Source organism: Loxodonta africana, chromosome 4 (genome assembly GCF_030014295.1).
Source record: "Loxodonta africana isolate mLoxAfr1 chromosome 4, mLoxAfr1.hap2, whole genome shotgun sequence".
In the NCBI taxonomy this organism is placed as follows: domain Eukaryota; kingdom Metazoa; phylum Chordata; class Mammalia; order Proboscidea; family Elephantidae; genus Loxodonta; species Loxodonta africana.
This window is the reverse complement of record NC_087345.1, coordinates 113782129-113809496: the sequence shown is the minus strand read 5'-3', so window position 1 is coordinate 113809496 and position 27368 is coordinate 113782129. Positions and strand designations below refer to the sequence as shown.

The following is a 27368-nucleotide window of genomic DNA, read 5'->3' as shown; positions in this document are numbered from 1 at the left end:
TATTTACTATCTGTCCTCAACATAATTTATCTAAAGAGAATAAAAATCAAAAGCAAAATGAGTTTCTTAATCAGAATGGATAAAATTAATAAGCCTGACAATATTACTGTTGTTAAGGACATGAAGCAAATGGAATTTTCACATGCTGATTTATTCCTATACACCTTGATTTCATACTTTCAGACATGAGAACTGTTGAGAGAACAAATTTTTGCTATTTTAAACCACTCAATTTGTCCTAATTTGTTTTAGCAGCCCTAGGAAACTAATACACACAGTGAGTAACACACAGTAGATGTTGTGGCATAGAGGTTAAGAGCACCAGCTCTGGAGTCACACTGCCTACTTTTAAATCCTGGTGGTATCATCTTTGGCAATTATTTTGCCTCTTTGGGCCTTAGCATCCTCATCTCTAAAATAATGCTAGTAGCACCTACCTCACAGGGATATTGTCACAGTTGCCGTATTACATGAAAAGCACACAACACAGCTTAGGAAAGTGTCATAATGTCAGCTGATGATGATGGACTGGATGACTGTATGTCATCGAAGGAAGCCAGTACTACCCTGAAGAGTAGCAGTACGTTCTTGGGGGTGGAAAAGTAAGATGGGCTTAGGGCATCTTGCTGGGAACAATAAGTCTTTCAGTAGTCCCCTGGGGTGTATATTTTCAGGCTGTTCATTGCATCATTGTATGAGGTAGCACCAAATCGAAACTCCATTAGAGGAAGCAGGGCAAAACACGGTCGATGCTGAGTATGGAGAACAATGCAGCAGTTAGAAGCAACAGATTAGAAAGACACAGAAAAGTGGATAGAAATGAAAAGCATGGTGCTGAGGGGAAAAGGTAAGAAACAGAATGAGATCACGGGAACTGTTATGAATGTAAATTGAAATATATGTGTAACATAAAGATTTCACGAGATGATAAAATGAAAAGAAAGATATGTCTATAGAATTTGTATGTCCTTAAGCTTCCTGTGAAGTGACTCAGAAATCAAGAAGTGGACCATTTGGAGCTGACAAATCTGATCTCCAGCTATGCTCCTCCCCACTCACAAAATGGCAGGAGAATTGTAAAATGTGAGCACTAATAGATTTCTAATGAAGTTGAGAATAGGGAAACTGCTTCTGTGAGATCTTTAAAACATTTTCTGCATTATTCAGATTGCATTCTGTGTACCTGAGGTGGGTTTTAACCAAAAGCAGGACCGCTTCTCTGGTTGAGCTCAATTCCAGAAATTTATTTAGGGCCAATCCAAATGTAGAAGTGTGAAGTTAGTTGAATCTGAGGAATTAATTAAATTCTGGATCAGCCAATGTCAGTCTGTCTTTGAGTACAGCTGAAAATTCAAATCTCCTTGCTGATCTGTGGACAGCCTGGGACTCTTCAAGGGGGCTGGGTGGACTAATCCCTGAAAGTCCGCAGAGGTAGAAAAATCCTAATACCAGACTCCACCCTTTTCAATGACACTATTCTTAGCCCTGATATATATTAGTATTGTCTCACTCTTCCACTTCTCTAAGGAAGTAAGATGATGGACTTCATCAACATTTAAAACTTTTGTTCACCAAAAGACTATCAGCAAAGCGAAGAAAAAACCTACAAATTGGGAGAAGCTTTTGGGGAACAATGTAGCCGATAGGGTTTAATATCCAGAATATGTAAAACAATTCCTACAACTTAACAAGAAGACCAACAACCCAAACAAAAAAATGGGCAAAGGATTTGAACAGACATTTCTCCAAAAATTTACAAATGACCAATAAGCACATGAAAAGAGGCTCAATGTCATTAAGGAAATACAAATCAAACCACAATGAGATACTACCTCATACCCAGTAAGATCGCTATAATTAGAAGAAAGAAAGAGAAGAATGTAACAGGTGTTGGTGAAGACATCAAGAAATTGAAATTGTACACTGCTGGTGGAAAGGTAAAAATGGTGTAATTACTGTGGAAAACAGTTTGGTAGTTCCTCAAAAAGTTAAACACAAAGTTACCAGCAATTCCACTCCTAGGTATATAACCAAAAGAATTGAAAGCAGGAACACAAACAGTTACTTATATACCAATGATCATTGTCACACTATTCACAATAACCAAAAGGTGGAAAAAATCTAAATACCCATCAACAGATCAATAGATAAACAAAACATGGTATATCCACGCAATAAAATATTACAAAGCTATAAGGAGAATGAAGTCCTGATACATGTTACAATAGAGAAAAACCTTGAAAATATTGTTCAAGTTGCTGCTGATCTAGTTGTTGTGGTTAGGTGCCATCAAGTTGGTTCTGACTCATAGTCACCCTATGTGCAACAGAACCAAACACTGCCTGGTCCTGAACCATCCTCATAATCGTTGCTATGCTTGAGCCCATCATTGCAGCCACCCTGTCAATCCATCTCGTTGACTGTCTTCCTCTTTTCCTCTGACTCTCTACCTAGCATGATATCCTTCTCCAGGGACTGGTCCCTCATGATAACGTGTCCAAAATATGTGATGCTAAGTCACGCCATCCTTGCTTCTATAAAGCATTCCAGTTGTACTTCTTCCTAGACAAATTTGTTATTCTTTTGCCAGTCCATGGTATATTCAATATTCTTCGCCAAAATCATAATGCAAAAACGTCAATTCTTCGGTTTTCCTCATTCATTGTCCAGTTTTAGCATGCTTATGAGAGGACTGAAAACACTATGTCTTGGGTTAGGCCCACCTTAGTCTTCAAGGTGACGTCTTTGCTTTTCAATGCTTTAAAGAGGTCTTTTACAGATTTGCTCTATGCAATGTAACTTTAATTTCTTGACTGCTGCTTCCATGGGCGTTGATTGTGGATCCAAGTAAATGAAATCCTTGACACTTTCAATCTTTTCTCCATTTATCATGATGTTGCTTATTGGTTCAGTTGAGAGGATTTTTTTTTTTTTAATGTTGAGGTGTAATCCATACTGAAGGCTGCAGTCTTTGATCTTCATTGGTAAGTACTTCAAGTTCTCTTCACTTTCAGCAAGCAAGGTTGTGTCATCTGCATAATGCAAGTTGTTAATGAGCCTTCCTACAACCCTGATGCCCCATTCTTCTTCATATAGTCCAGCTTCTTGGATTATTTCCTCAGCATACAGATTGACTAAGTATGGTGAAAGGGTACAACCCTGATGCACACCTTTGCTGACTTTAAGCTACACAGTATCCCACTCTTGATCTATGTACAGGTTCCTCATGAGCACAATTAAGTGCTCTGAAATTTCCATTCTTTGCAACATTACCCATAATTTGTTATGCTCCACACAGGCAAGTGCCTTTGCATAGTCAATAAAACACAGGCAAACATTTTTCTGGTATTCCCTGCTTTCAGCCAATATCCATCTGACATAAGTAATGATATCCCTCGTTCCACGTTGTGATGGTTAAGAATTGTGGGTCTACTTGGCTGGGCCATGATTCTCAGTGTTTTGGCAGTCATATGATGTTGTGGTCACTTCTCTGTTGAGATCTGATATGTGATCACCCCCATGATGGGATCTGCTGTGAGCAGCCAATTGGTTGAAGCGAGTTTTCTTGGGCATGCGGCCTGCACTGAGTGTGGGTGGACATTCTGGTAAGGCTCAGGGGCTTTTGCTTGTTCTGGATCCTGTAGCTGGCTCCTGTTCATCTGACCTCTGATTCTTGGGACTAGAGCTAGCAGCTTACCTATGATCTTGCCTGCCAATCTTGTGATTCGTCAGTCTTCACAGTCTGTGAGCAACAGTCCTGCTCTCCAACCTGCCAATCTTGGGCTCGCCAGCCCGAGGTTACACGAATCAGGAGAAGCCTCTATGCAGACCCATGGACTTGGGATGTAACAGCCTCTCCTTGATACAAATCTCTCTACATGTTTATATGCTTTACTGATTTTGCTTCTCTAGAGAACCCAGCCTAAGACACACATCCTCTTCTGAATCTGGCTTGAATTTCCGGCTGTCCCCCATTGACATACTGTTGTAATAGTTTTTGAATTGTCTTTAGCAAAATTTTACTTGCATGTGATATTAATGATACTGTTCAATGATTTCTGCCTTCTATCAGGTTATCTTTCCTCCAAATTTATTCGCACAGATGAGTGTGCGCTTCCAGCATTGCATCTGTTTGTTGAAACATTTCAACTGGTATTCTATCAAAAAGATGGGTCAAGTAGATGACTTAAAATCAGCAAAACCCAGCTTTTTGGGTGATTGGTTGGATTGTTAGGTATTCAGTACTGAACCTGACAGTCATATATAATTTTAGATTCTTGTCTTGTAAAATAAAAGTTTAGTAATCATTCATGCAAATGTTCTTTATTTAAATATAATTTCAGGTTTTATCTTAGTTTCTGATCAATAAGTAATCAGCAATATTTTGAAGCATTCCTGATTTTAGTTTTTCTTTAAGGTTTTTTAACCTATAACTAAATACTTCAGGAGATATTGATTAAAATGATCTTGAAATTCCTTTTTAGCATGAAGACTCTTCTTGTAATGCAAATGATTTTACCCTCTAATTTTAACTTTTCACATGAGGTTTAGGTATTAATAATGTAAACTCTACAGAGATTTTTTTTCCATATGGATCTGCTGAGGCCCAATACAAACCTACTGTATAAACAATCTATACGTAAATTGAGTACCATATCAGGGAATAAAGACTAGGCACGTGCAACAAACTGTGGTTATATCACTTAATAAATTGTCCCAACACGTAGTTACTCATTCAAAGAAGTCAACATACCCCTTGGATATAGGACCCAGCTAACAGATAATATAACCATGAAAAGAATATGAAAGAAAAAGGTGCATATCAGCCAGCAAGCAGGAGACCAGACCAAAAAAGAAAGAAATCAGACAATTGATGCAGACATGAACTTGCAATTATTCTGTGAAGGCAGTAACATGAGAGAAGCTATCACAACACCAAGTAACATTAAAAAGACAGGCAAAAGCTAGTCATTCCTGATGAAATAATCAGAGTGAACCGGAAGTCACTAAACCCAGTCCTCCAGCCAGTGCTTCACATATTAAATGCAGTCACCATGAAAAGCGATGCATGATAATTATCAAAATGAACTGAACATCTGTGTGATGTATGAGTATTTAAATCCATAGTTATTGTATATGCTTATTTCTGAATTACAGGTGATTGTTTTTTCTGTCTATACCAATAATTAGAAAATTCTAGTCCATACAAATGTATCAACCAAATATAAATATTATTCACCCACCAAATGGTATTAGTTGTTTCTTTCCATTTCTATCTCACTACTTAGGAAGTAGATTTTTTTTTTTTTTAAATTATTGATTCTAAGGTCCAAAGCATGTTCATGTATGCTAGTTGACAGAACGTAGTGGAAGAGAACTATGTGGCAAGGCTTTTAAACATTGAGGTTCTTGAATTTGAGTGTGCTTCAGAATTGCCAGTTGTCATGGATTGAATTGTGTCCTCCAAAAGAAACATGGAAGTCCTAATCTTTTTACCTGTAAATATGACCTTGTTGGAAAAAGGGATTTGCTTTTGTTATATTAATGAGGTCATAGCAAGTAGGCTGGGTCCTAAACCTAAGCCCTTCTGAATGGTGTCTTAAAAAAGAGAATAAACACACAGACATGCACAGTGGGAAAAGACCAGGTGAGGATACGTTCATAAGCAGAGTACTGCTGACAGCAGAGAGGCCCACAGGAAGAACTGACACGGCTAAGACCCTGATTTGAATTTCTAGCTAAAACTGAGAAAATAAATACAGAAAATGAGAACTACCAAGTGAGAGGATTATTATGACTAAGGGCTGGACTAAAAGATTAAAGATCTTGTCTAACTCTAGATTATAAGATTCAGAAAAAAATATTTGACAAAATCCTACATTCATTCATGACAATTCTCAACAAACTAGGAATGAAACAATTGGGTATCTTAAGCTGGGAAAGCACCTCAGGATCACTGAAAGGTAGTGCTTTGAGGTTAGTAACAATGTTTCAACAAATTGAAAAACAAACAAACAAACAAACCAGAATGCTCCTTAGAAGCAAGGACGGTGAGACTATGTCTCACATACTTCAGACATGTTATCAGGAGGGTTCAGTCCCTGGAGAATGACATCATGCTTGGTAAAGTAAAGGGTCAGGGAAAAAGAGGAAGACCCTCGACAAGATGGACTGACACAGTGGCTGCAACAATGGGCTCAAGCATGATTGTGAGGATGGCACAGGACTAGGCAGTGTTTCTGTCTGCTGTACATAGGGTTGCTATGAGTAAGAACCAGCTCAACAGCACCTAATAACAATATCATAAAGTTAAAAGGTAATAATAATATTAAAAAAAAAAAACTTTAAGGAGATAGATTATTTTAAACTGTCCCAATTCTTTAAAACTCATTAGGGAGACAAATGATTCATGAAATTCATTACCTAGTTCTTAATGGTCTTTCAAAGGCACCAAAGGACCACTTAGGAGGTATTTATTCTTATGGCCCTATTTCTCTGCTTTTTGCATTCATACAACCTAGTAGAGAACCTAATAACCACATAGTGACCTATAGAAAACAGGATGGCTAGACTATTGCAATAGAGCTCTACCTCACTCTCCCTATTCCTAAAGATCTCATACCCCCTCCTTTCATCCGCCACTCACACTCAATCTCCACCCATCAGTTATCCCTCAATATCACCCACTCTTCATAAGGTCACAGCTGCCTAGCAGAGAAAGGAGACAAGCGACAGTCTTCATATAACACACTCACCCACTCAAATAGCCTTAGTCTCTCCAGGCGCTTAAAAATTCATGCCTTCTTTTTGCACAGGTGTCCAATCAATAGACTGTGACTTACCAGGAGATCTTCAGGCCATCTTGTTTAAGGCTCCCATTCCAGCTTTTCAACTTCCTTCCCTAACTCCTACTTTGAACTTTTATTTTCAGCAGTTTCTATCATCACCCACCCTTTACTCCCACTTCTTACCAAATAATCCCGAGACCTCAGGAAAATAAAAGTACCAGCTCTTCCTCCCTCAATTTTCAGAACCATTACTACTTCTATCAAGAAGAAGTGCTGCCTGGAAGGGACACTAGTCCCTTAGGAAATAATTTCCTAAGACACTAGTAACTTAGGAAACAATGGTTAGTCTTGATCAGGGGAAGGCAAACAGCCTTGCTCATTCAATTATGTACAGTCTGTGGCTGCTTTTGCACTAGAGAGACCATATAGCCCACAAAACCTAAAATATTTACTATCTGGTCCTTTACAGAAAGTGTGTGCTGAACTCTAATTCTGATAATCAGCAGAAAGGAGTTATTAATGATGCTATTGGGGGCTACTTCAAACTACATGCCAGAAGTTTTACTCAAGAATAAATAATGATAACTTGCCCACCAAACTACCCGAAAACAGGAAGTCAGTTTGTACCTCAGTCCCGATGAATGTAGGACGAATATATAGGCTAGCAGAGGTTGAATAGGGGACCCAATCCTGATCCAACAGCAAAAGTTGTTGAATACACTCTAAAAGCTCTTCTCTGTCAAATACCTGAAAAATGGAAAACATAATGAATGATGAAATTTTTTCAGATAAGCAATCAGAATAAAAAACGATCCTTGTGAATGCTTCACCTTTTTTTTTTAAGGCAATATTAGTAAAAAATAAATAAGAATTTTTTGTATCTGCGATGGTTTTCACTAAAAAATGTGCTAGGATATAGCAATGCAAATAGACATGTGCACACCAATGTTCATCGCAGCACTATTCACAACAATCAAAAGGTGGAAACAACCTACATGTCCACCAACATATAAATGAATAAACAAATTATGTTACATACATACAATGAAATATTATTCAGCCATAAAAAGGAATGAGGCACTGATACATGATACAACATGGATGAACCTTAAAAACATTATGCTGAGTGAAGTGAGTCAATCACAAAAGGTCAAATACTCTATGATCTCACTTATATGAAATACCTAGAATAGGCAATGTATAGAGACCAAAGTTTAATAGTGGTTACCAGGGGTGGGAGGGAGAAGGAAAGGGTGAGTCATTGTTTAGAAAACAGGGAGTTATACACTGAATTATATATGTGAAAATGCTGAATTGGCAAATGTTATGTTACATATATTTTTACAACAACAAAAAAATATGCCAGGACAATGGATTACCCGCATGGAAAAGATAAGAAATTGGATTCCCACCTCTTATCATATATAAAGATCAGTTGTATTTGGATTAAATACTTAAGTGTGACAAAACATTATGATCTTTATAAGAAAGTACAAAATATCTTCATGTCCTTAAGGTAGGGGAAGATTTCTTAAATAAGAGACAAAGCACATAATTCCCAAAGAGAATAAATAAATAAATAAAGACATAATTGCCAAAAAGAAAAACTGGTAAAATTTGACTATTTAAAACTTCTATTTAAAGACTCTGTTCTTCAAAAGATATAAGAAGCAACGAATTAGGGAAAGGTATTTGTAGCCTATAGCCAACAAACGATCATAGCCAGAATACACAAAGATACCCAGAAAAATCAGTGAAAAAGGGACAGATAACCCAATAGGAAAATGGGCAAAAGCAAATGAGTTTATTAGTAAGGAATAAAAAAAAAGTTTTTCATACACTAGATGGGTGATAGTTTATAAAACAGTTTAAGTCATTTTCATTCATATGAAATTCATATGACAGAGCAGAAAAACATACTTTAAGAAATGTAATGAATTATCTAAAATAGAAATGAGCTGGGTACAAGTAAGAGACTGGTTAACAACAATCACAGTGTAGTAATGCTAGAGAAATTGGGATTGCCAAACATAGAGGCCTTATCATCACCCTGCATCACTTGCTTGGGTCTCTGGAACTGCTGTCTAGAGGCAAGATTTAGTGGAAACAAGTAGGAATCAAAAAACCTGCATTCAATTTCCAGCCCTGTCACTTCACCCTGTGTGACCTTGGGCAAGTCATTTAACCTCTGGACTTTAGCTTTCGTCTCTGTACAGGGATGCTATGAAAATTTACAATAAACAACTTTTTGACAATGGCTCACTGCTATGATAAAATAGCCAAGGAATGTAAAACTACTTTACACTGCAGCAGAGCTCACGTCCAGTATGTGTTCATTCCTTTTCCTCTGGTCTCATTTTAAAGTTTTCAGCAGGCATCTGTCTGTAACGGGTAGAAGAGTGAAAGTAGGATCTAGTCTAAAGCACTTACCCTCCTTTCCCTTCTGTTACCATATGTTACCTCTGAAGGAGGTAAGTGAAGCCTGCGTTACAAAAATAGGCAGAGGAAGGAAAAGGCTGGCTAAAAAGGAAAAGTTACTTGTTTCTACCTATCCTCAGGCTTCCGCAATGCTGAGCTTCAGCTAGGTTCCTGGACGTTAAATATACAGAATACATAAAAGAAGGAAAACACTTCTTCAGCTCAGAAAGACAGCCTAAGTCATGGTTCAGTGACTGGAACAGGTAACCTCTTGCCTAAACGTGAACTACAGGGTCTAAATCTAATTCCCTATATAATGAATTCTGTTCCATGATGAACAGTACTATAGCCAGGATCCAATGACCATGAGAAACCATTTTAATATCTGTTTTTTAGAAAACTTTGGATAAAATACCAAAATAATTAGTCAAATTGCTATATACTTGTTATTGTCAAATTAGGCAAAATATCCCCAAAATATCTGTGGTATATACCATACTTTTCATTTTTAATATTGCAATTCCATGTGGTCTTTAAATTACATTTGTTTTAGTTTACACTTTTTCCTAATCCTGTTATCTACCACATACATATTAATCCCCCAGAGACGCTCATAAAGAATGTACATATATATATAGTGGAATTACTAAATGCTACTTGTTACTAATTACAAAGTAGACCAGAAACAACTCCAATGTTCATTTGGTTTGTACTGAATGTTAATCTAAGTATTCACAATTGATTTGCTTGGTATAAGCTCAGGGTGATCCATTACATTAAAAGAAACACAAAAGAAATTCCAAAACTTACATACCGGCAAAGTTGCCCTCAGAGCAGATCGGTACATTCTATCCATATTGAGATTTGGTCGAAAGAGTCGAATTTTATTATCTACTCCCCGAAATGCTTTCAATCCTTCAAACAACTGAAGAAAAAGAGAAATAAATCTTAGAGGAATAACTAAATAAAAATAATCCATGTTCAAGAGTTGACTTTTCTATGGGTGCCCATTTCCTTTGTCGCATAAAGCTATTGGCTCAAATTGACCTCAAAAACTGACCTCACACCAGTTGCCATTGAGTAGACTCCAACTCATGGTAATCCCATGTGTCAGAGTGGAACTGTTGTGCTCCATGGCATTTTCAATGGCAGATTTTTTTTTTCCCCAGATGTAGTTCACCGGGTCTTTCTTCCAAGACTGTCTGGGTAGACTCAAATCTCCAAACTTTCGCTTAGTAGTCAAGTGTGTTAAACATTTGCACTACCCGGGGACTCTGATCTCAAGTATTGTTCCATGCCCTTGAGTCTGTGGAGCCACTGGGTATGTTTGAACTGTCAACCTTACAGTTAGTAGCTGAGCACTTAACAATTGCACCACAACGGTGACTTCTGACCTCAACTCTCTCCCGTTGCCATTGAGTAGATTCTGACTCTTAGCGACCCCACAGGACAGAGTACAACTGCCCCACAGGGTTTCCAAGGAGCGGCTAGTAGATTCCAACTGCTGAACTTCCGGCTGGCAGCTGAGCTCTTAACCACCACGCCACGAGGGCTCCCTGACCTTGACCTTTTAAAAAAAAAAAAAAAAAAATTTAGACATCCCTAAATCTAGGAACACCAACAGTTGGCAGAACTGATTATGGTAACCAGGATTAAAAAGAAATCCTTTTATTACCAGAATTTAGTGAAAATTCAGTTTTCCTTTGCTTAGCAGGAGTGAGATTGCTAAATAACACATCAGTGAAGGCGAGAAGACAACATCTCAAATCTTGCAACATGTAGGATGGAGTAGAACCACCCCATAAGGTTTCCAAGGAGCGGCTGGTGGATTCCAACTGCTGACCTTTTGGTTAACAGCTGTAGCACTTAACCACTGTGCAACCAGGACTCTGAATGTCTGGACAGTGGAGAATAAAACCAAAGACCCTGCTGCAGCCTCCCCTCCAAAAAAAAGTTACCTATGCATCCTTTCATTTAATCTGGCCCATTCAAACTCTGAACATTAGATAATCTAGGTAAGACCAGAACTGGTCATCAAAATCATAGAAACCAGGCAGCTCAGTACTAGGTTAGGGCTAATTCTATGTCACTGTCCTCAAACCAAGTGGACACAAACCCCAGACACATCACTGAGCAGGGGTGTGAAAAGATTTTGAATTAAGTATATGCCAACAAGTACAGGGAAAAAAGAAAAATCAATCACATTAGTGGGAAATTTTAACACAGGCTCCCTCAGGAACTGATAGAACAAACGAGCTAAAAATTTAGGAAAGATATGGAAGATTTGAACAACAGGAACAATGACCTTACCCAATGAGCATACAGAGCCCTGCACATGCCACCTGCTGAACATACATTCTTTTCACATGTTTTCTAACCACAAGATAAGCCAGGGATCAATATGAAAAACATAACTAGACAACATTCACATTTTGGAAAATAAGAAACCCATTAATTCATATACCATATAAGTCAATGAAGAAATTATAAGAGCAAGTAGATAATAATATGAACTGAATGATAATGAAAAGTAGAACTTTTAGAGAGATTTATAGCCTTTGATGAGAAATAAGAAATATAAATTGTATATTTCAATTTAAAAAAATCTATATTTTCCAAAAGAATTAGAAGAGTGATATTACGGCAAATCTTTAATGTTTGTTTTTATAGAAGACAACTGGATACTCATACCTGCTCCTGCATTCAATGTCTCACAATGTTGTTTTGCTTAAAGTATACAAAGAAAGCCCAATCTCACAAAGAATGTAGTTGAAAAACGGAGACTTATTTTTTTACAGCTTTTTCAGGTAATTGCAGCTATTTTTCTTTGACACTACAGCAAAATATGACAAGTGGTAGTCACCTAAAGGTTGGCTGCAATGTGAAATAGGAAACTACTTCAATGAAGTTTCCATTGGTGTATGTTATTAGTCAGAGTTCAACCAGAGAAACAGAATCGGTAGGAGATAGTACATAACATTAATGAATTTATTACAAGGATTGGCTAACGCAATTGTGGGTTGGCAGCCAGTCCAAAGTTGAGCAAGGTAGGCAGTGAAGAAAAGGAAAATCGCAAGCAGGCTAGAGGTCCTTGGTCGTGAGCTGAAACTTGCCCAAATGCGCCAGTGAGGAAAAGAAACAGAGGGGAAGAAAGTGCAATCTGCAGACCCAGCTGCCATTCGGAGTCTCTAACTCAGGAAACCCTGGTGGCATTGTGGTTAAGTGCTATGGCTGCTAACCATAGGGTCAGCAGTTCAAATCTGCCAGGCGCTCCTTGGAAACTCTATGGGGCAGTTCTACTCTGTCCTATAAGGTCGCTATGAGTCGGAATCAACTCAACGGCACTGGGTTTGGTTCATTGGTTTTTAACTTAGCTCAGGGAAATCCTAAGGTTAGACTCACTCAAGATAATCTGCCTTTTGATTTTACTTTAAACCAACTGATTAGGAATTGGAATCACATCTGCAAAATTCCTTTACAGTAGCACCTCCATCACTGTTTGAATAGCTCAGAGAAGGTATGTGTAGGCAACAAAATGGCCGCTGCCTCCCTTCCATACTCCACCTCTCACAAGAAAATATTCTTTGTAGCCCATTCTTACTGGAAACAGAATAAAAACAGAAATCTGGTTCAGGCTAGTTCAGTCTAGGTCAGACTAGCCAAACTGAACCATCAAAAAGCCATCACACTCTATTTTGCACTTTGAAGGACTCTTTTACCTATATATAAATTTGTAATGTCATGCAGTAGTCATTGGAAAATATTGGTTCACTGAGTTATGCAGATTTTCCTAACGTTAACGCCTTCTTTATACATTAAAAAAATGATGACAAAAAAAAAACCTGTTGATATCATAACTAAACATCAGAAAACTATTCAGTATTGAAAAGTTGTCAAGCTTACGGTAGTGGATACAAATTTTCCAAAATTCTATTTTCACTTGAAAGCTAGAATTTTGTCATTGGCAATGTTAATTGCTCTCTCATTACGTACCAGGTGTGATTCCATAGGCATAAATTAATTACTGTATTTCATCCTTACAATAACAACATGAGATAGGTATTTTTATAAAGAAATTGAAGCATAAAATGATTAAACACATTTCCCAAGTCATATTGCTCCCTGTTGTTGTTAGTTGCCATCAAGTTGATTCTGACTCATGGTGAATCCATGTGTGTCAGAGTAGAACTGTGCTCCACAGGGTTTTCAAAGGCTGTGACCTTTCAGAAACAGATCACCAGGCTTGTCTTCAGAGGGGCCTGTTGGTGAGTTTGAACCACTAACCTTTCGATTAGCAGCCAAATGCTTAACCATCGTACCACCCAGGGAGCCTAAAGATCTCCCTAGGGAGCTAAAAAAAGACAAGATTTGAACCCTAGAAATGCGACTCAGGCCTGATTGTTGAACCATCTGCTTTCTCACTTAAGAAAGCTAAATGAGATGGCCCATGTAAGGTACTTAGTACAGTGTGCACCACAGGAATTTAATAAACAATGGTAGTTGTTGTTTTATCATTATCATTATGAATATTTATGATTACTATCTTTTAAACTCTTAATAGGGAGGCCACTGTTTATTTCCAGCACCCCTAATATTCTGGGAAAGATATCCGACATATTAAAAAAGAGTAAAATAAAATGGGGGTCGAGGGAATAGGGAGTATATTATGCATCAGGCTGTGTATCTTGAGAAGTATGAGGGAAAGAATTCTTCTTTAAATATTTTATGCTTGTAATTATTTCAATTCATGCCCAGAAGAGTACATTTAATTACATAGCCCTTAATATGTATAACTACACATTATTGCTGATCATAAAAACATGCAGTTAGCATTAAAATCTAATATTATACTGAATGACCCCATCTCAATCATTAGAAGATCTGAGAAGAGAGGTGACTTAGTAAAATATTAACAGTACTGACTTTTGATTGCTAATTTTCTACGAACTGTTCTTATTTGCTCTAAGTGACTTTCTTTAATTGACATTATAGAAAATTCAAGATTATCTGAAAAATTAGATTTATCCTCAATCCATCTTTCTATAGGAAAAAATTTTAAGACATTTATGATTTCCTCTAAGAAGCCCTGATGGCACAAACACTCGGTTGCTAACTGAAAGGTTGGCAGTTTGAACCCACCCAAGCAGCTCCACGGGAGAAAGACATGGCCATCTGTTTCTGTAAAGCTGACAGACAAGAAAACCCTACAGGGAAGTTCTATTCTGTCACATGGGGCCACTATGGGTCAAAACTGACTCAACTGCACCTAAAAACAATGACAATATGATTTCCTCTAATAAAAATGATAAAGCCCATACTGCCCAACAGCTATTTTAGCAGGTGGGAGCTGCTTAGCACCCACAGTGAAGTATAATAAACATATAACCATCACCATTCCATTCCCACATACTTACTTCTACGGCATAGTGGAGCGCTGATGAACCAGGATGCAATGAGAGGTTTTGAAAAGGTTTGATATGCGGTCGTTCCCATCCAAACTCTGAGGACCATTCCACTGTCAACATATGATCCGTGAAGACAGTTCCAAAAACTAGACTATTTGGGTCTGGTTTTTCTTTTAAAATGGTGGCTGGTGTGATTATTAGATCTTTAGCCTGGGGAAGAAAAATCAGGATCATTAACAAAAAGGAACTGAACATTCACTGGCTGGATGACCAAACCAACAAACAAACCCACTGCCATCAAATGTATCCCAACTCATAGCGACCCTAAAGGACAGAGTAGAGCTGCCCCATAGAACTTCCAAGAGGGTAAAAAGCCAAAATCTAAAGTCACTGACTATTAAATACCAAAATCACTTGGCAACTAATTCAAATATTTAACAACATAATGTGAACCAAACAAGTCATGTCTGCATTCAGAATGTGGTCTGTTATTTGAAGTCTCTGCAATGCACATTGCCCATAAGTATATTAGAACCAAAACTGAGTGACATTAAAAATTGGGACAAAATAGTAGATGTGGTAAAATGATGCAAAAAGGAGCACACAACCCTTCCATCACCAGATTCAAGGTTAGCATTTGGGAAAGAAGGGGTGACCTCTATAACTAAAGCAGCAACACCCACAATGTCTTGTTAAACTAAATGTCATTAAGAACTAAACCTTTACCTGACGGCGATTAGTGCTCCAATCCACAACCAAAAGATTCTGTCATAAACCTTCAAAACCTACAGGATACGCTGTAGGAGACCAGGGACTGAGGGGAGGGGAAAACGCAGAGTTATTGCTTAATGGCTACTGAGTTTCTGTTTGTGGGTGAATAAAACGTTTTAGAAATAGAGTGTTGATGGCTGCACAACATTACGAATGCGATAAATGTCACAGAATTGTACATTTAAAAATGGTTAAAACGGAAATTTTAATGTTATATATATTTTACCACACACACGCACACACACACAGACAAACCCTATGGGTACACTGTAGAAGAATAAGCCCAATGAAGTAAATGTTTTCTTCGTTGAATACAGAGATGTTGAGAATCAGCACTAAGATACAGCCCTCTGTTTTGTGCTGAGGAAACAGTGAACTAAGGACATTTTAGTCAAAGAAAGTGTAATAGGAAACAAATTCACACAGCAGCATTCCACTAACTGTCCATAGAGCCAGGTTGCCTATTAAAAATAACCAACTACACAGATAATACACCACTAACTTACAATAGCTGTAAAATGCTGACAAAAACCACAGGAGAAGGAGCTTTTTAACAAATTTAAAAACAATATTATACAGGGACTGTTTCAACCTGTTATCAGGATGTAAGGAATATCAAACTGCACTTCAATGCACAAAAATAATTACTTCCTCCGAATCAAACACAGAGCTTCAATTTACATCATTAGCTCTTAATATTCCATAAAAATAATCTAATTACCTTCATTGCCTTACAGTTGCCTAGTCATTTGATATATCTTAAATGAAGATCAGTTTTATTTTTAGAATAAAATCAGGCTGAAAGCTGTGTTTTTAATCAACCGGAAAACTCACATCATCATGAAGCACAGGGCAGTAAGGACAACTTACTGCTGTCATTTTTAGGCTAATCTACTAATGCTGCTTTGGAATATGCCAGTAAAACGCCATATTTGGGGGGGGGAATTACTTCTATCATTATTTAACCCAAATAAATAAGTGAACTTAAAACCATTTACTAAGTAAGAGAAAATTCTATTGAAAGGGGAATATTCCAGTAAATCGTTTTGATGTTTGGGTCCCATTTCTTTCCCTTTATCCTCTTATCCTCTAATCTAAGGCTCTGATAAATTTTGCCCATGAACCAAATGCAGCCTAAAAGCCTGTTTTTTGTTTTGTTTTGTTTTTAATTTATTTATTGAGCTTTCTTTAGGTGAAAGTTTACAAATCAAGTATCTCATACAAAAAGCCATACACACCCCGCCGAGCACTCCCAGCTGCCCTCCCCTTAATAAGACAGCACATTCCCTGTATTCCCCGTGTCCATTCAACCAGCTCTGGTCCCCTTCTTCCTTCTCATCTTTCCACCAGACAGGAGTCGTCACCTGCATAGTCTCATGTGTCTACTTGAGCCACGAAATTCACTTCTCACCAGCATCAGTCTGTCTTATAGTCCAGGCCAATCCCTGTCTGTAGAGTTGGTTTTGCGAATGGTTCCAATCTTGGGCTGTCAAAGGGTCCGGGGACCATGACCGTCAGGGTCCCTCTGGTCTCAGTCAGACCATTAAGCCTGGTCTTTTTACAAGAATTTAAGAACTGCATCCCACTGTTCTCCTGCTCCATCAGGGAGTCTCTGCTGTGTTCCCTGTCAGGGTAGTGATCAATGGTAGCCGGGCACCATCTCGTTCTTCCAGTCTCAGGCTGATGGAGTATCCAGTTTATGTGGCCCTTTCTGTCTCTTGGGCTCATATTTACCTTGTATCTTTAGTGTTCTTCATTCTCCTTTGCTCTAGGTGGGTTGAGACCAATTTATGCATCTTATGTGGTTGCTTGTTAGCATTTAAGACCCCAGATGCCTCTCATCAAAGTGGAATATAGAATGTTTTCTTAATACATTTTGTTATGCCAATTGACCTAGGTGTCCCCTGAAACCATGGTCCCCAGACCCCCGTCCCTGCTCCTTTGGCCTTTGAAGTGTTTGGTCGTATTCAGGAAACTTCTTTGCTTTTGGTTTAGACCAATTGTACTGACTATCCCTGTTACGTGTTGCCCTTCCCTTCACCTAAAAAATTTTTTTGTCTACTATCTGGTTAGTGAATATCCCTCTCCTTGCCTCTCCACCCTCATAACCACCAAAGAATATTCTCTTCTGCATTTAAACTTTATTTAGAGTTCTTATAATAGTGGTCTTACACAATATTTGTCCTTTGGCAGTTGACTAATATCACTCAGCATAATGCCTTCCAGATTCCTCCATGTTATAAAATGTTTCACAGATTCATCATTGTTCTTAATTGTTGTGTAGTATCCCACTGTGTGAATATACCATAATTTATTTATCCATTCATCCGTTGACGGGCACCTTGGTTGCTTCCAATGTTTTGCTATTGTAAACAGTGCTGCAATTAACATAGGTGTCCATATATACATTCGTGTAAAGGCTCTTATTTCTCTAGGATATATTCCAAGGAGTAGAATTACTGGATCGTATGATAGTTCTATTTCTAGCTTTTTAAGGAAGCAACAAATCGATTTCCAAAGTGGCTGTACCATTTTATATTCCCACCAGCAGTGTATAAGTGTTCCAGTCTCTCCACAACCTCTCCAACATTTATTATTTTGTGTTTTTTGGATTAATGCCAGCCTTGTTGGTGTGAGACAGAATCTCATTGTAGTTTAGATTTGCATTTCTCTAATAACTAATGATCGTGAGCATTTCCTCATATATCTGTCAGCAGCCTGAATGTCTTCTTTGGTAAAGTGCCTGTTCATATCCTTTGCCCGTCTTTTAATTGGGTTGTCTTTTTGTTGTTGAGTTTTTGCAGTATCATGCAGATTTTAGAGATCAGATGCTGATCAGAAATGCCATAGCTAAAAACTTTTTCCCAATCTGTAGGTAATCTTTTTACTCTTTTGGTGAAGTCTTTTGATGAGCATAGGTGTTTGACTTTTAGGAGCTCCCAGCTATCTAATTTCTCTTCTGGTATTTGTACATTGTTAGTAATGATTTATATACTGTTTATACCATGTATTAGGGCTCCCAGCATTGTCCCTATTTTTTCTTCCATGATCTTTATTGTTTTATATTTAGATTTTATATATATATATATTTTTTGATCCATTTTGAGTTGGTTTTTGTGCATGGTGTGAGGTATGGGTCTTACTTCTATTTCTTACAGATGGATATCCAGTTATGCAGGCATCGTTTGTTAAAGAGACTGTCTTTTCCCCATTTAACAGACTTTGGGCTTTTGTCAAATATCAGTTGCTCATATATGGATGGATTTATGTCTGGATTCTCAATTCTGTTCCTTGGGTCTATGTATCAGTTGTTGTACCAGTACCAGGCTGTTTTGACTATGGCAGTGGTATAACAGGTTCTAAAATCAGGTAGAGTGAGCCCTCCCGCTTTATTCTTCTTTTTCAGTAATGCTTTACTTATCTGGGGCCTTTTCCCTTCCATATGAAGTTTGTGATTTGTTTCTCCATCTCATTAAAAAATGTCATTGGTATTTGAATCAGGATTGCATTGTATTTATAGATCACTTTTGGTAAAATTGACATATTTACAATGTTAAGTCTTCCTATCCATGAGCAAGATATGTTTTTCTGCTTATGTAGGTCTTTTTTAGTATTTTATCTTCTTAGGGGCTATTGTAAATGGTACCGATTTGGTGATTTCCTCTTTGAAGTTCTCTTTGTTGGTGTAGAGGAATCCAACTGATTTATATATGTTTATCTTGTATCCTGATACTCTGCTGAACTCCTCTATTAGTTTCAGTAATTTCCTTGAGGATTCTTTAGGTTTTTCTGTGTATAAGGTCATGTCATCTGCATACAGAGATAACTTTACTTCTTCTTTGCCAATTTGGATGCCCTTTATTTCTTTATCTAGCCTAATAGCTCTGGCTAGGACTGCCAGCACAATGTTGAAGAAGAGTGGTGATAAAGGGCATCCTTGTCTGGTTCCCAATCTCAAGGGGAATGCTTTCAGACTCTCTCCAATTAGGATGATGTTAGCTGTTGGCTTTGTATAAATGCCCTTTGTTATGTTGAGGAATTTTCCTTCTATTCCTATTTTGCTGAGTTTTTATCATGAATGGGTGTTGGACTTTGTCAAATGCCTTTTCTGCATCAATTGATAAGATGTGGTTCTTGTCTTTTGTTTGATTTATGTGATGGATTACATCGATTGTTTTTCTAATGTTGAACTATCCCTGCATACCTGGTGTGAATCCTTCTTGGTCATGGTGAATTATGTTCTTGAATTCTATTGGCTAGAATTTTGTTGAGGATTTTTGTGTCTAAGTTCATGAGGGATATAGGTCTGTAATTTTCTTTTTTTGTGGTGTCTTTACCTGGTTTTGGTATCAGGGTTATGCTGCTGGCTTCATAGAATGAGTTTGGGAGTATTCCATCCTTTTCTATGTTCTGAAATACCTTTAGTAGTAGTGGTGTTAACTGTTTTCTGAAAACCTGTTTTTATAAATAAATTTTTACTGGTACACAGATAAGCTCATTCTTTTATCTAAACTAGCAGCATAGTGGACTAGTTATATCTCAGACTTGATGGCTCGCAAGCCTAATTGGCCCTTTAAGAAAATTTGCTGATCTCTGCTCTAAACTATTTAGACAAGAACTTTAACTGATTATTCAAGATTAAATCCTCTACTCTAGAATAGTGCCTGGAACACATAATAAGAAAGGTTTTCTCAAATCATGAAAATTAACATTTGGCTGAATTCAGGCGTACCTCCTAACGAATGCAGATTTGCCCGCTGCAGAATGGCCAGGATTTTATTTAAAGTGAGTGAAATTCTAACACAAACTTTTTATTATGAGTGGTTTCAAAGTATTCTTACACATTGAAGCGTTTGTGATTTTGCTTTAGTTTTTTTTTTTTAGTGGGTTGGGGTGCAGGTAGGTCCTGGGCACAGACAGGTGTCCATTATCAATATAGGAAGACAAACTTCATGCAAATCTTCTTCTAATAGAATATATACAACTCTACTTCAATGACAATCTGCATAAAAAACAACTGTAGGGTGATTCTTTTAGTTAATTCCCATGCTTTATAATTCATGTGAAGGAGCTCTGGTGGCACAGTGCTTAAGTGTTTGGCTGCTAACAGAAAGGTTAGTGGTTTGAATCCACCAGCTGCTCCATAAGAGAAAGATGTGGCAGTTTGCTTCTGTGAAGGTTACATCCTTGGAAACCCCATGGGGCAGTTCTACTCTGTCCTGTAGGGTCACTATGAGTTGGAATCAACTCGACTGCAGTGGGTTATAATTTTTGTAAAACATATTGAAGGCAGAGCTTTGTTTTCACATTATTTACCTTTATTATTATTATTTTCTTCCCTATCTCCTTTACTATTCTTAGTATTTTGCCTTTTTATTCATTCAACAAACATTGATGGGACCAGCACCGTGGCTGAGATGCTGCACTAAGTCAGCACAGGTGACAACAAATTGCACTTGGCCCAGCCCCTCCTTCTCACACAAGCTCACTGTCAGCCCTGGACAGGCAGTAGCCGCTGACAGCAAGTCTTATTCATTCATTCAACCTTGTATTTTTTGAGCTACTCTGTCCTTGTACTTTATAAGCCCAGAGGAAAATCAAGGAACAAAATAAGTCAAATCCTTACTCTGCCAGTGAGGGAAACAGTATAAAGAAATAATCAGATATACATCATGAGGTGATCAGTGCTATGAAGAAAAGCAAAGCAGCTTACGAGGATAGAATGGGAGACAGGATGCTTATTTTAGACAAAGGCGTTAGGGAAGGTGACATCTGAGCAGAAACTTGAATGAAGACAGGGGGTAGGCCACATAGATAATTAAACCTGTTGCCTTCCAGTCAATTCAGGCTCATGGCGACCCCACGTGTTGAAGAATATAACTGAACTCCACCGGGTTTTCATGGCTGTGACCCTTTGGACAAAGATCGCCAAGTCTTTCTTCCGAAGCACCTCTGGACAGTAGCGCTTAACCATTTGTGCTTCCAGGGATGCCACAGATATCTAGGGGCAAAGTATTTCAGGCAGAGGAAACAAGTGCAAAGGCCCTGATGTGGGAAAATGTTTGGTATGTTCAAGAAACAGCAAGGAGAGCCCAGTAGAGCTGGAACGCAGGAACCGTGAGGGAAAGTGGAGTGGTAGGAGATAAAGTCAGAGCAGTACCTCAGCTGCTGGAATAAGGGAAAGGGATGGGTCAAGATAACCAGTTACACAGGGTCTCCATTGCCTAAACCAAACCAAACCCACTGCCACTGAGTCGGTTTTAACTCACAGTGACCCTATAGGACAGAGTAGAACTGCCCCCATAGGGTATCCAAGGCTGCAAATCTTTACAGAAGCAGACTGCCACATCTTTCTCCCATGAAGAGGCTGGTGGGTTCGAACCCCCAACCTTCTGGTTAGCAGCTGAGTGCTTAACCACTGTACTACCAGGGCTCCATTTTATACTAACCAATATTCCAGTTCTCTGTGAGCCCTGGCTCTGTGCAAGTAAGATTGGATCCCAACTTCCTTATTTCCCTAGGAATCTTTGCAATAGGCAACTAGCAATTAAGTAACCCTATTTATTCTCTCTATTCCAGGCAATTTGAACGAGCCATTGAGGATAATACTAGATGCTTGGATATCACGCTTTTAATTTTTTGCTGTTTTAAAATTATGCAAGAGAAAAGAAGGAAGTGGGAGGATAGTTTAACTGGTGTCAAAATACAAGAATCTGTGTAATGTTAGGTTTTCTCCTTAAGTCTCTACACTTCTCTCTCCACATCAGTAATTCTCATCCCTGGCTACACAATGGATTCCACTGTGGGGCTTTTAATCTAGACCCCTGTCATGGGTTGAATTATGTCCCCCCAAAAATGTGTATACCACCTTGGTCAGACCTTGATTCCCAGGATTGTGTGGTTGTCTTCCATTTTGTGATTGTAATTTTATGTTAAGTGGGTTAGGGTGGAATTGTAACACCATCCTTACTGAGGTCACCTGTCTGATCCAAGGTAAAGGGAGTTTACCTGGGGTGTGGCCTGCACCACCTTTTACCTCTCAAGAGATAAAGGAAAAGGGAAGCAAGCAAAGAACTGGGGACCTCATACCACCAAGAAACCAGTGCCAGGAGCAGACCACATCCTTTGGACTCGGGGTTTCTGCGTGAAGTTCCTAGTCCGCTGGAAGGTTGATGAGAAGGCCGACAGAGAGGGAAAGCCTTCCCCTAGAGCTGACACCCTGAAGTTGGACTTGTAGCCTACTAGACCATGAGAAAATAAATTTTTCTTTGTTAAAGCCATCCACTTGTTGTATTTCTGTTATAGCAGCACTAGATGACTAACACAACCCCATTCCAGAACAAGTGAACCAGAGCCTCAGAGAGGTGGCACAGGGCATCGTAATTTTGTTTTTTAACTTTCCCAGGTGACTCTACTGCATAATCAGGGCTAAGAATCCCACCACACTGTCTCACTGAAAGATCTCATCAACTTGAAGAGCACTTGGTTGGTTTGAAATGCTGGCTGCTCAGTTGATCCACCTGGGAAAATTCTTTTTCAATATCAGTGCCCAAGCCCTACCCAAGACCTGTGAAAGAGAATCTCAGGAGCAGAGCTCATGTCAGTGTTTGTTTAAAGCTCTCCAGGTGATTCCAAGGCAGGCTTGAAAACAACTGACTTAAGATGATTCAAATCTCTGATTTATAAACTCTTACCTAAAGCCATGTACTCTTTTACAGTCATATAACTCTGGTTATCACAAACGGACAGCCCTGGTGGCAGAGTGATTAAGAGTTCAGTTACTAATCAAAAGGCTGACAGTTCAATCTACCACCCGCTCCTTGGTAACACTATGGGCAGTCCTACTGTTTTATAGGGTCGTCATGAGTTGGAATTGAGTCTATAGCAATAGTTTTATCTCAAATTGAACAAATTTAAAATGGAATGCCCAAAGTTTCCTCCAAAACTGGGTCCCCATTTTTTCAGGGGCCCGCATTTCTGGCATTAATGTTTACAGGGTAGTGCTATTCAGCTACATGCACTCCTTCCTAATGGAATCAGCTTTGCTCTTCCCCAAAGCATGCTGGGGATGAACTTGGGATGAACTCAGGCTAAGGTACAAGGCCGAGGAATGCCTTAGTAACAGGAAGGAAAACATCTGAGCCTAGACATGAACTCCCTGGGAACACTGACTGTCCAAGGATGCAGGAGAAAAAGAATGAGCCTTGGTCCCAGCTGGAATGGTATACAAGCTTGTGTCCCTTGCTAGGTGGTTGCAGAACGCTAAACTGGTCCAGCTGTCACCCTGGGCCAGCCATGGTCCTGTAAGTAAGCTTCCCAAATAAACCATACATATGTCATGATTGCTGGTTCCGGGGTCTTTCTTTGGTCTCTTGGAGATGCAGCTGACCTTAGGTTCAGGTGCCACTGGGTTGTTAACCAACAATGTTAAAATCTACTCCTTTACTTCTTAACTTGAAATTTATTTAATAACATGTTTAAGGGGTACTGAGTTTCTGTTTGGAGTAGTGAAAAACTTTTGGGAATGGTGGTGGTTGCACAACATGGTGAATGTAATTAATGTCACTAAATTGTACACTTAAAAATGATTAAGATGGCAAATTTTTTGTCATATTTTACCAAAAATCAAAAAAAATTTTTTTTAAATGAGTCCTTGAATGGTGCAAACGATTAAGTGCTTAACTACTAGCTAAAAGGTTGGCAGTTCGAACTCACCTAGAGGTGCCTCAGAAGAAAGGCCTGGCAATCTTCTTCTGAAAACCCTATGCAGCAGTTCTATTCTGCACACATGGGGCTGTCATGAGTCAAAATTGACTCCAAGGCAACTAACGACAATGCATGTTTATTACTTTATTTATAAATTATACCATAAAGGGGGGGGGGAAAACTACTACCCTGGCCACCACGTCCACACTTCCCAGAGATGATCTCTGTTAACAAATTCTTTGTGTATTTTCCCTATTTTTTCTCAGAATTTTTATTCCTTTCAAGGTCATTTATCATTCTCACAACATTCTCACAATCCTGTTTCTCGTTCATCAGCCAGTCAATTAAGACACACGTACTTTCAAAAAGTATTTCTCTAATAAATCTGTTTTCATCAATTTATACTGCCCCCCAATAGCAACTATCGTGTATCTCGTCCCTAAAATCCCTCGTGAGTGTAATCACATGCTTGATCATGACCCTCAGTGTTGTTGTTTGCCACCAAGTCAATTCCAGCTTACAGCAATCCTCAGTACCTATGGACACTCAAATGTCTACAGATTCAAGTCCAAATATTTCAGCCCAACAAAGATCCCAAGGGTGACACTAACTTCCTTTTTCAAGTCTACTTTTCACTAATACTCTGCATAAACTTTTCACTTATCATTTAGCAATGACTTCAGCTGGAATAAATAAAACACAAATAGATGCTTGTTTTCTTAAAAAGTTAAGTCTGGAGGAAGCAGGTCTGCCCGCAGCATCCTATAACATCAAGGGTTTCTGATTTTCTTGGTCTTCAACTCAGGGTCAAAAGAAGGCTGCTACAATCCTAGCTTCAGCTTTCATTCAAGGCAAAAGAAAAGAGGAGGAAGGCTGTACCAGACATTTCTGTTTCCTTTGACCACAAAAGAAAATGTTCCCAAAAATGTATCACATGAATATCTCTAGCTGCAAGGGAGGCTGGAAATGCAAGTATGTTCCCTGGGGCTAGGCATAGCCATGCAAAAGAAATCAGGGTTCTGTTAACAAGGAATATGGATGGGAGCTATATATTGAGTACACATTAAACCAGTGCTGGAACACTTAGCAGAAACCCTGGTGGTGTAGTGGTTAAAAGCTATGCCTGTAACTAAAGGGTAGGCAGTTCAAACCTACAAGGCACTCTTTGGAAACCCTATGGGGCAGCTCTACTCTGTCCTATAGGGTCCTAATGAGTCAGAATAGACTCAATGGCAATGGGTTTGTTTTTTGCTGTTGTTTTGGTCTGGAACATTTACCAGTCCTTAAATATTCTTGTCTACGTGCCTTTGTCTAACATGGAAGAAAAGAGAGATGGAAGGAGTACAACTTGGCTACAGACACCTTCTCAGCCTTTTTTCTCCCTGCCTTTTCCTCCACGTATAACACTGGACATCTGTAGTTAGTTAACCATTTACTCTGAAATGGGGATGCCCATAGAAGGGAAGTGCAACATGGCTGAAAGCCCCTGAGGACTGTATCGAACAGCATTCAGACAACATATTTTGCTCACTACTCTGGAGTACATTTGCACTTCTCTGCATTTGCCACGACATTAAAAAAAATTTTTTTTAAGTGAGCTGTGTATTACAGCTGTACCAGAAATTTAATAACTTTGTTCTATAAGTTCCTGTGCATTTTTCCGACTCCATTTAGACTTAGATGCTATATTCTTTATCTTTTCGAGGTACTCTTTCAAAATCAAATAAAGTATGAAAGAGAGAATTGTAGATTTTTGGTTTCCCATTGTGTAGAGAAAGTTTCTTTCAATGGAAAGACCATTGAAAGAAATCGACCGCTGAACTCTTTCAAACAAAGGAGGCTCCCAGGTCTACAGAAAGATTCGCTAGGATATAAAATTATGGCATTTCATTGCTGGATCCTGTTAGGAAACTGTATCCCCACTTTTAATGAGAGCCCATCAAATCAGGGGTGGGGCTTTAGGGTTGAAGAATGGGGTAGTAGGAGAGTGGGATAGGATAGTGGGAAAGAAGGATCAATATGAAAAGTACCCAGAAGGCAATATGAATGTTAAAAATAAATGTAGATTAAGAAAGAGATAGAAAATGGTGGTCCTATAAAATCTACCGTTTCTCCTCTCAAAAGTATAAGTTTCATTTTCATTTGCCTCATCACATAAAAATCAAATTAAATCGAATTGCCATCAAGTCAATTCCAACTCATGGTGACCTATGTGTTACAGAGTGAACCACTCCTTAGGGCTTTCTTGGCTATAATCTTATTTTTTTCATTGTACTTTGAAGGTTTATAGAACAAACTAGCTTCTCGTTAAATGGTTAGTACGCATATTGTTTTATGACATTGGTTAACAACCCCAAGACATGTCAACACTCTCCCTTCTCAACCTTGGGTTCCCTATTACCAGCTTTCTTGTTGCCTCCTGCCTTCTAGTCCTCGCCCCTGGTCTGGTGTGCACCTTTAGTCTCATTTTGTTTTATGGGCCTGTCTAATCTTTTGCTGTGACTTCATTACTGAGGGTGTCCAGGGGCCGTACTCTTGTGGTTTCTCCAGTCTTTGTCAGGCCAGTAAGTCTGGTCTTTTTTTGTGAGTTAGAATTTTGTTCTACATTTTCCTCCAGCTCTGTCTGGGGCCCTCTATTGTGATCCCTGTCAGAGCAGTCAGTGACGATAGCTGGGCACCATCTATTTATACTGGACTCAATCTGGTGGAGGCCGTGGTAGTTGTGGTCCATTAGACCTCTAGACTAATCTTTCCCTGTATCCTTAGTTTTCTTCATTCTCCCTTGCTCCCAAAGGGGTGAGACCAGTAGAGAATCATAGATGGCCGCTCACAGGCTTTTAAGACCCCAGATGCTACTCACCAAACTAGACTGTAGAACATTTTCTTTATAAACTATGTTATGCCAATTGAGCTAAATGTTTCCCGAGACCATGGTCCCCACATTCCTCAACTTGGCTGTAATGGAAGCAGATTGCCAGGCATTTCTTTCTGCACTGTTGTGTGTGTTCCAACCACCAACCTTTAGATTAGTGGAGTACAAACCATTTGCACAACCAGGGACCTTGCCTCAATCACATATGAGCTATGAATACATCCACCATTATGTTGATATGTAAATACATGAATGTAGAAAGTCAACAGATACTTCCTTTAACTAAAACCTAATATATAGAAATCTAAATTAAACAAGAGATTATTTATATTATGAATGAAGTCTTCACTTTGCAAAGGATTTTTCTATGCACAAAGAAAGGTCTTCCCTGCAGTTGTTATGAGTTAA

At 38.7% G+C, this 27368-nt stretch overlaps 1 protein-coding gene across 1 annotated transcript in view; it reads right to left on the bottom strand.

Moving 5' to 3' along the window:
* The window catches only part of BCAT1 (branched chain amino acid transaminase 1), a 111212-nt gene that overhangs the window by 38973 nt on the left and 44871 nt on the right, over positions 1-27368 (bottom strand). The window contains exons 3-5 of the mRNA XM_003405356.4: positions 14621-14821; positions 10021-10131; positions 7416-7535 (exon numbers count right to left, since the gene is read on the bottom strand). Of these exons, the coding sequence (XP_003405404.2) occupies positions 7416-7535; positions 10021-10131; positions 14621-14821 (432 nt within the window). The remainder of the gene's footprint in view (positions 1-7415; positions 7536-10020; positions 10132-14620; positions 14822-27368) is intronic.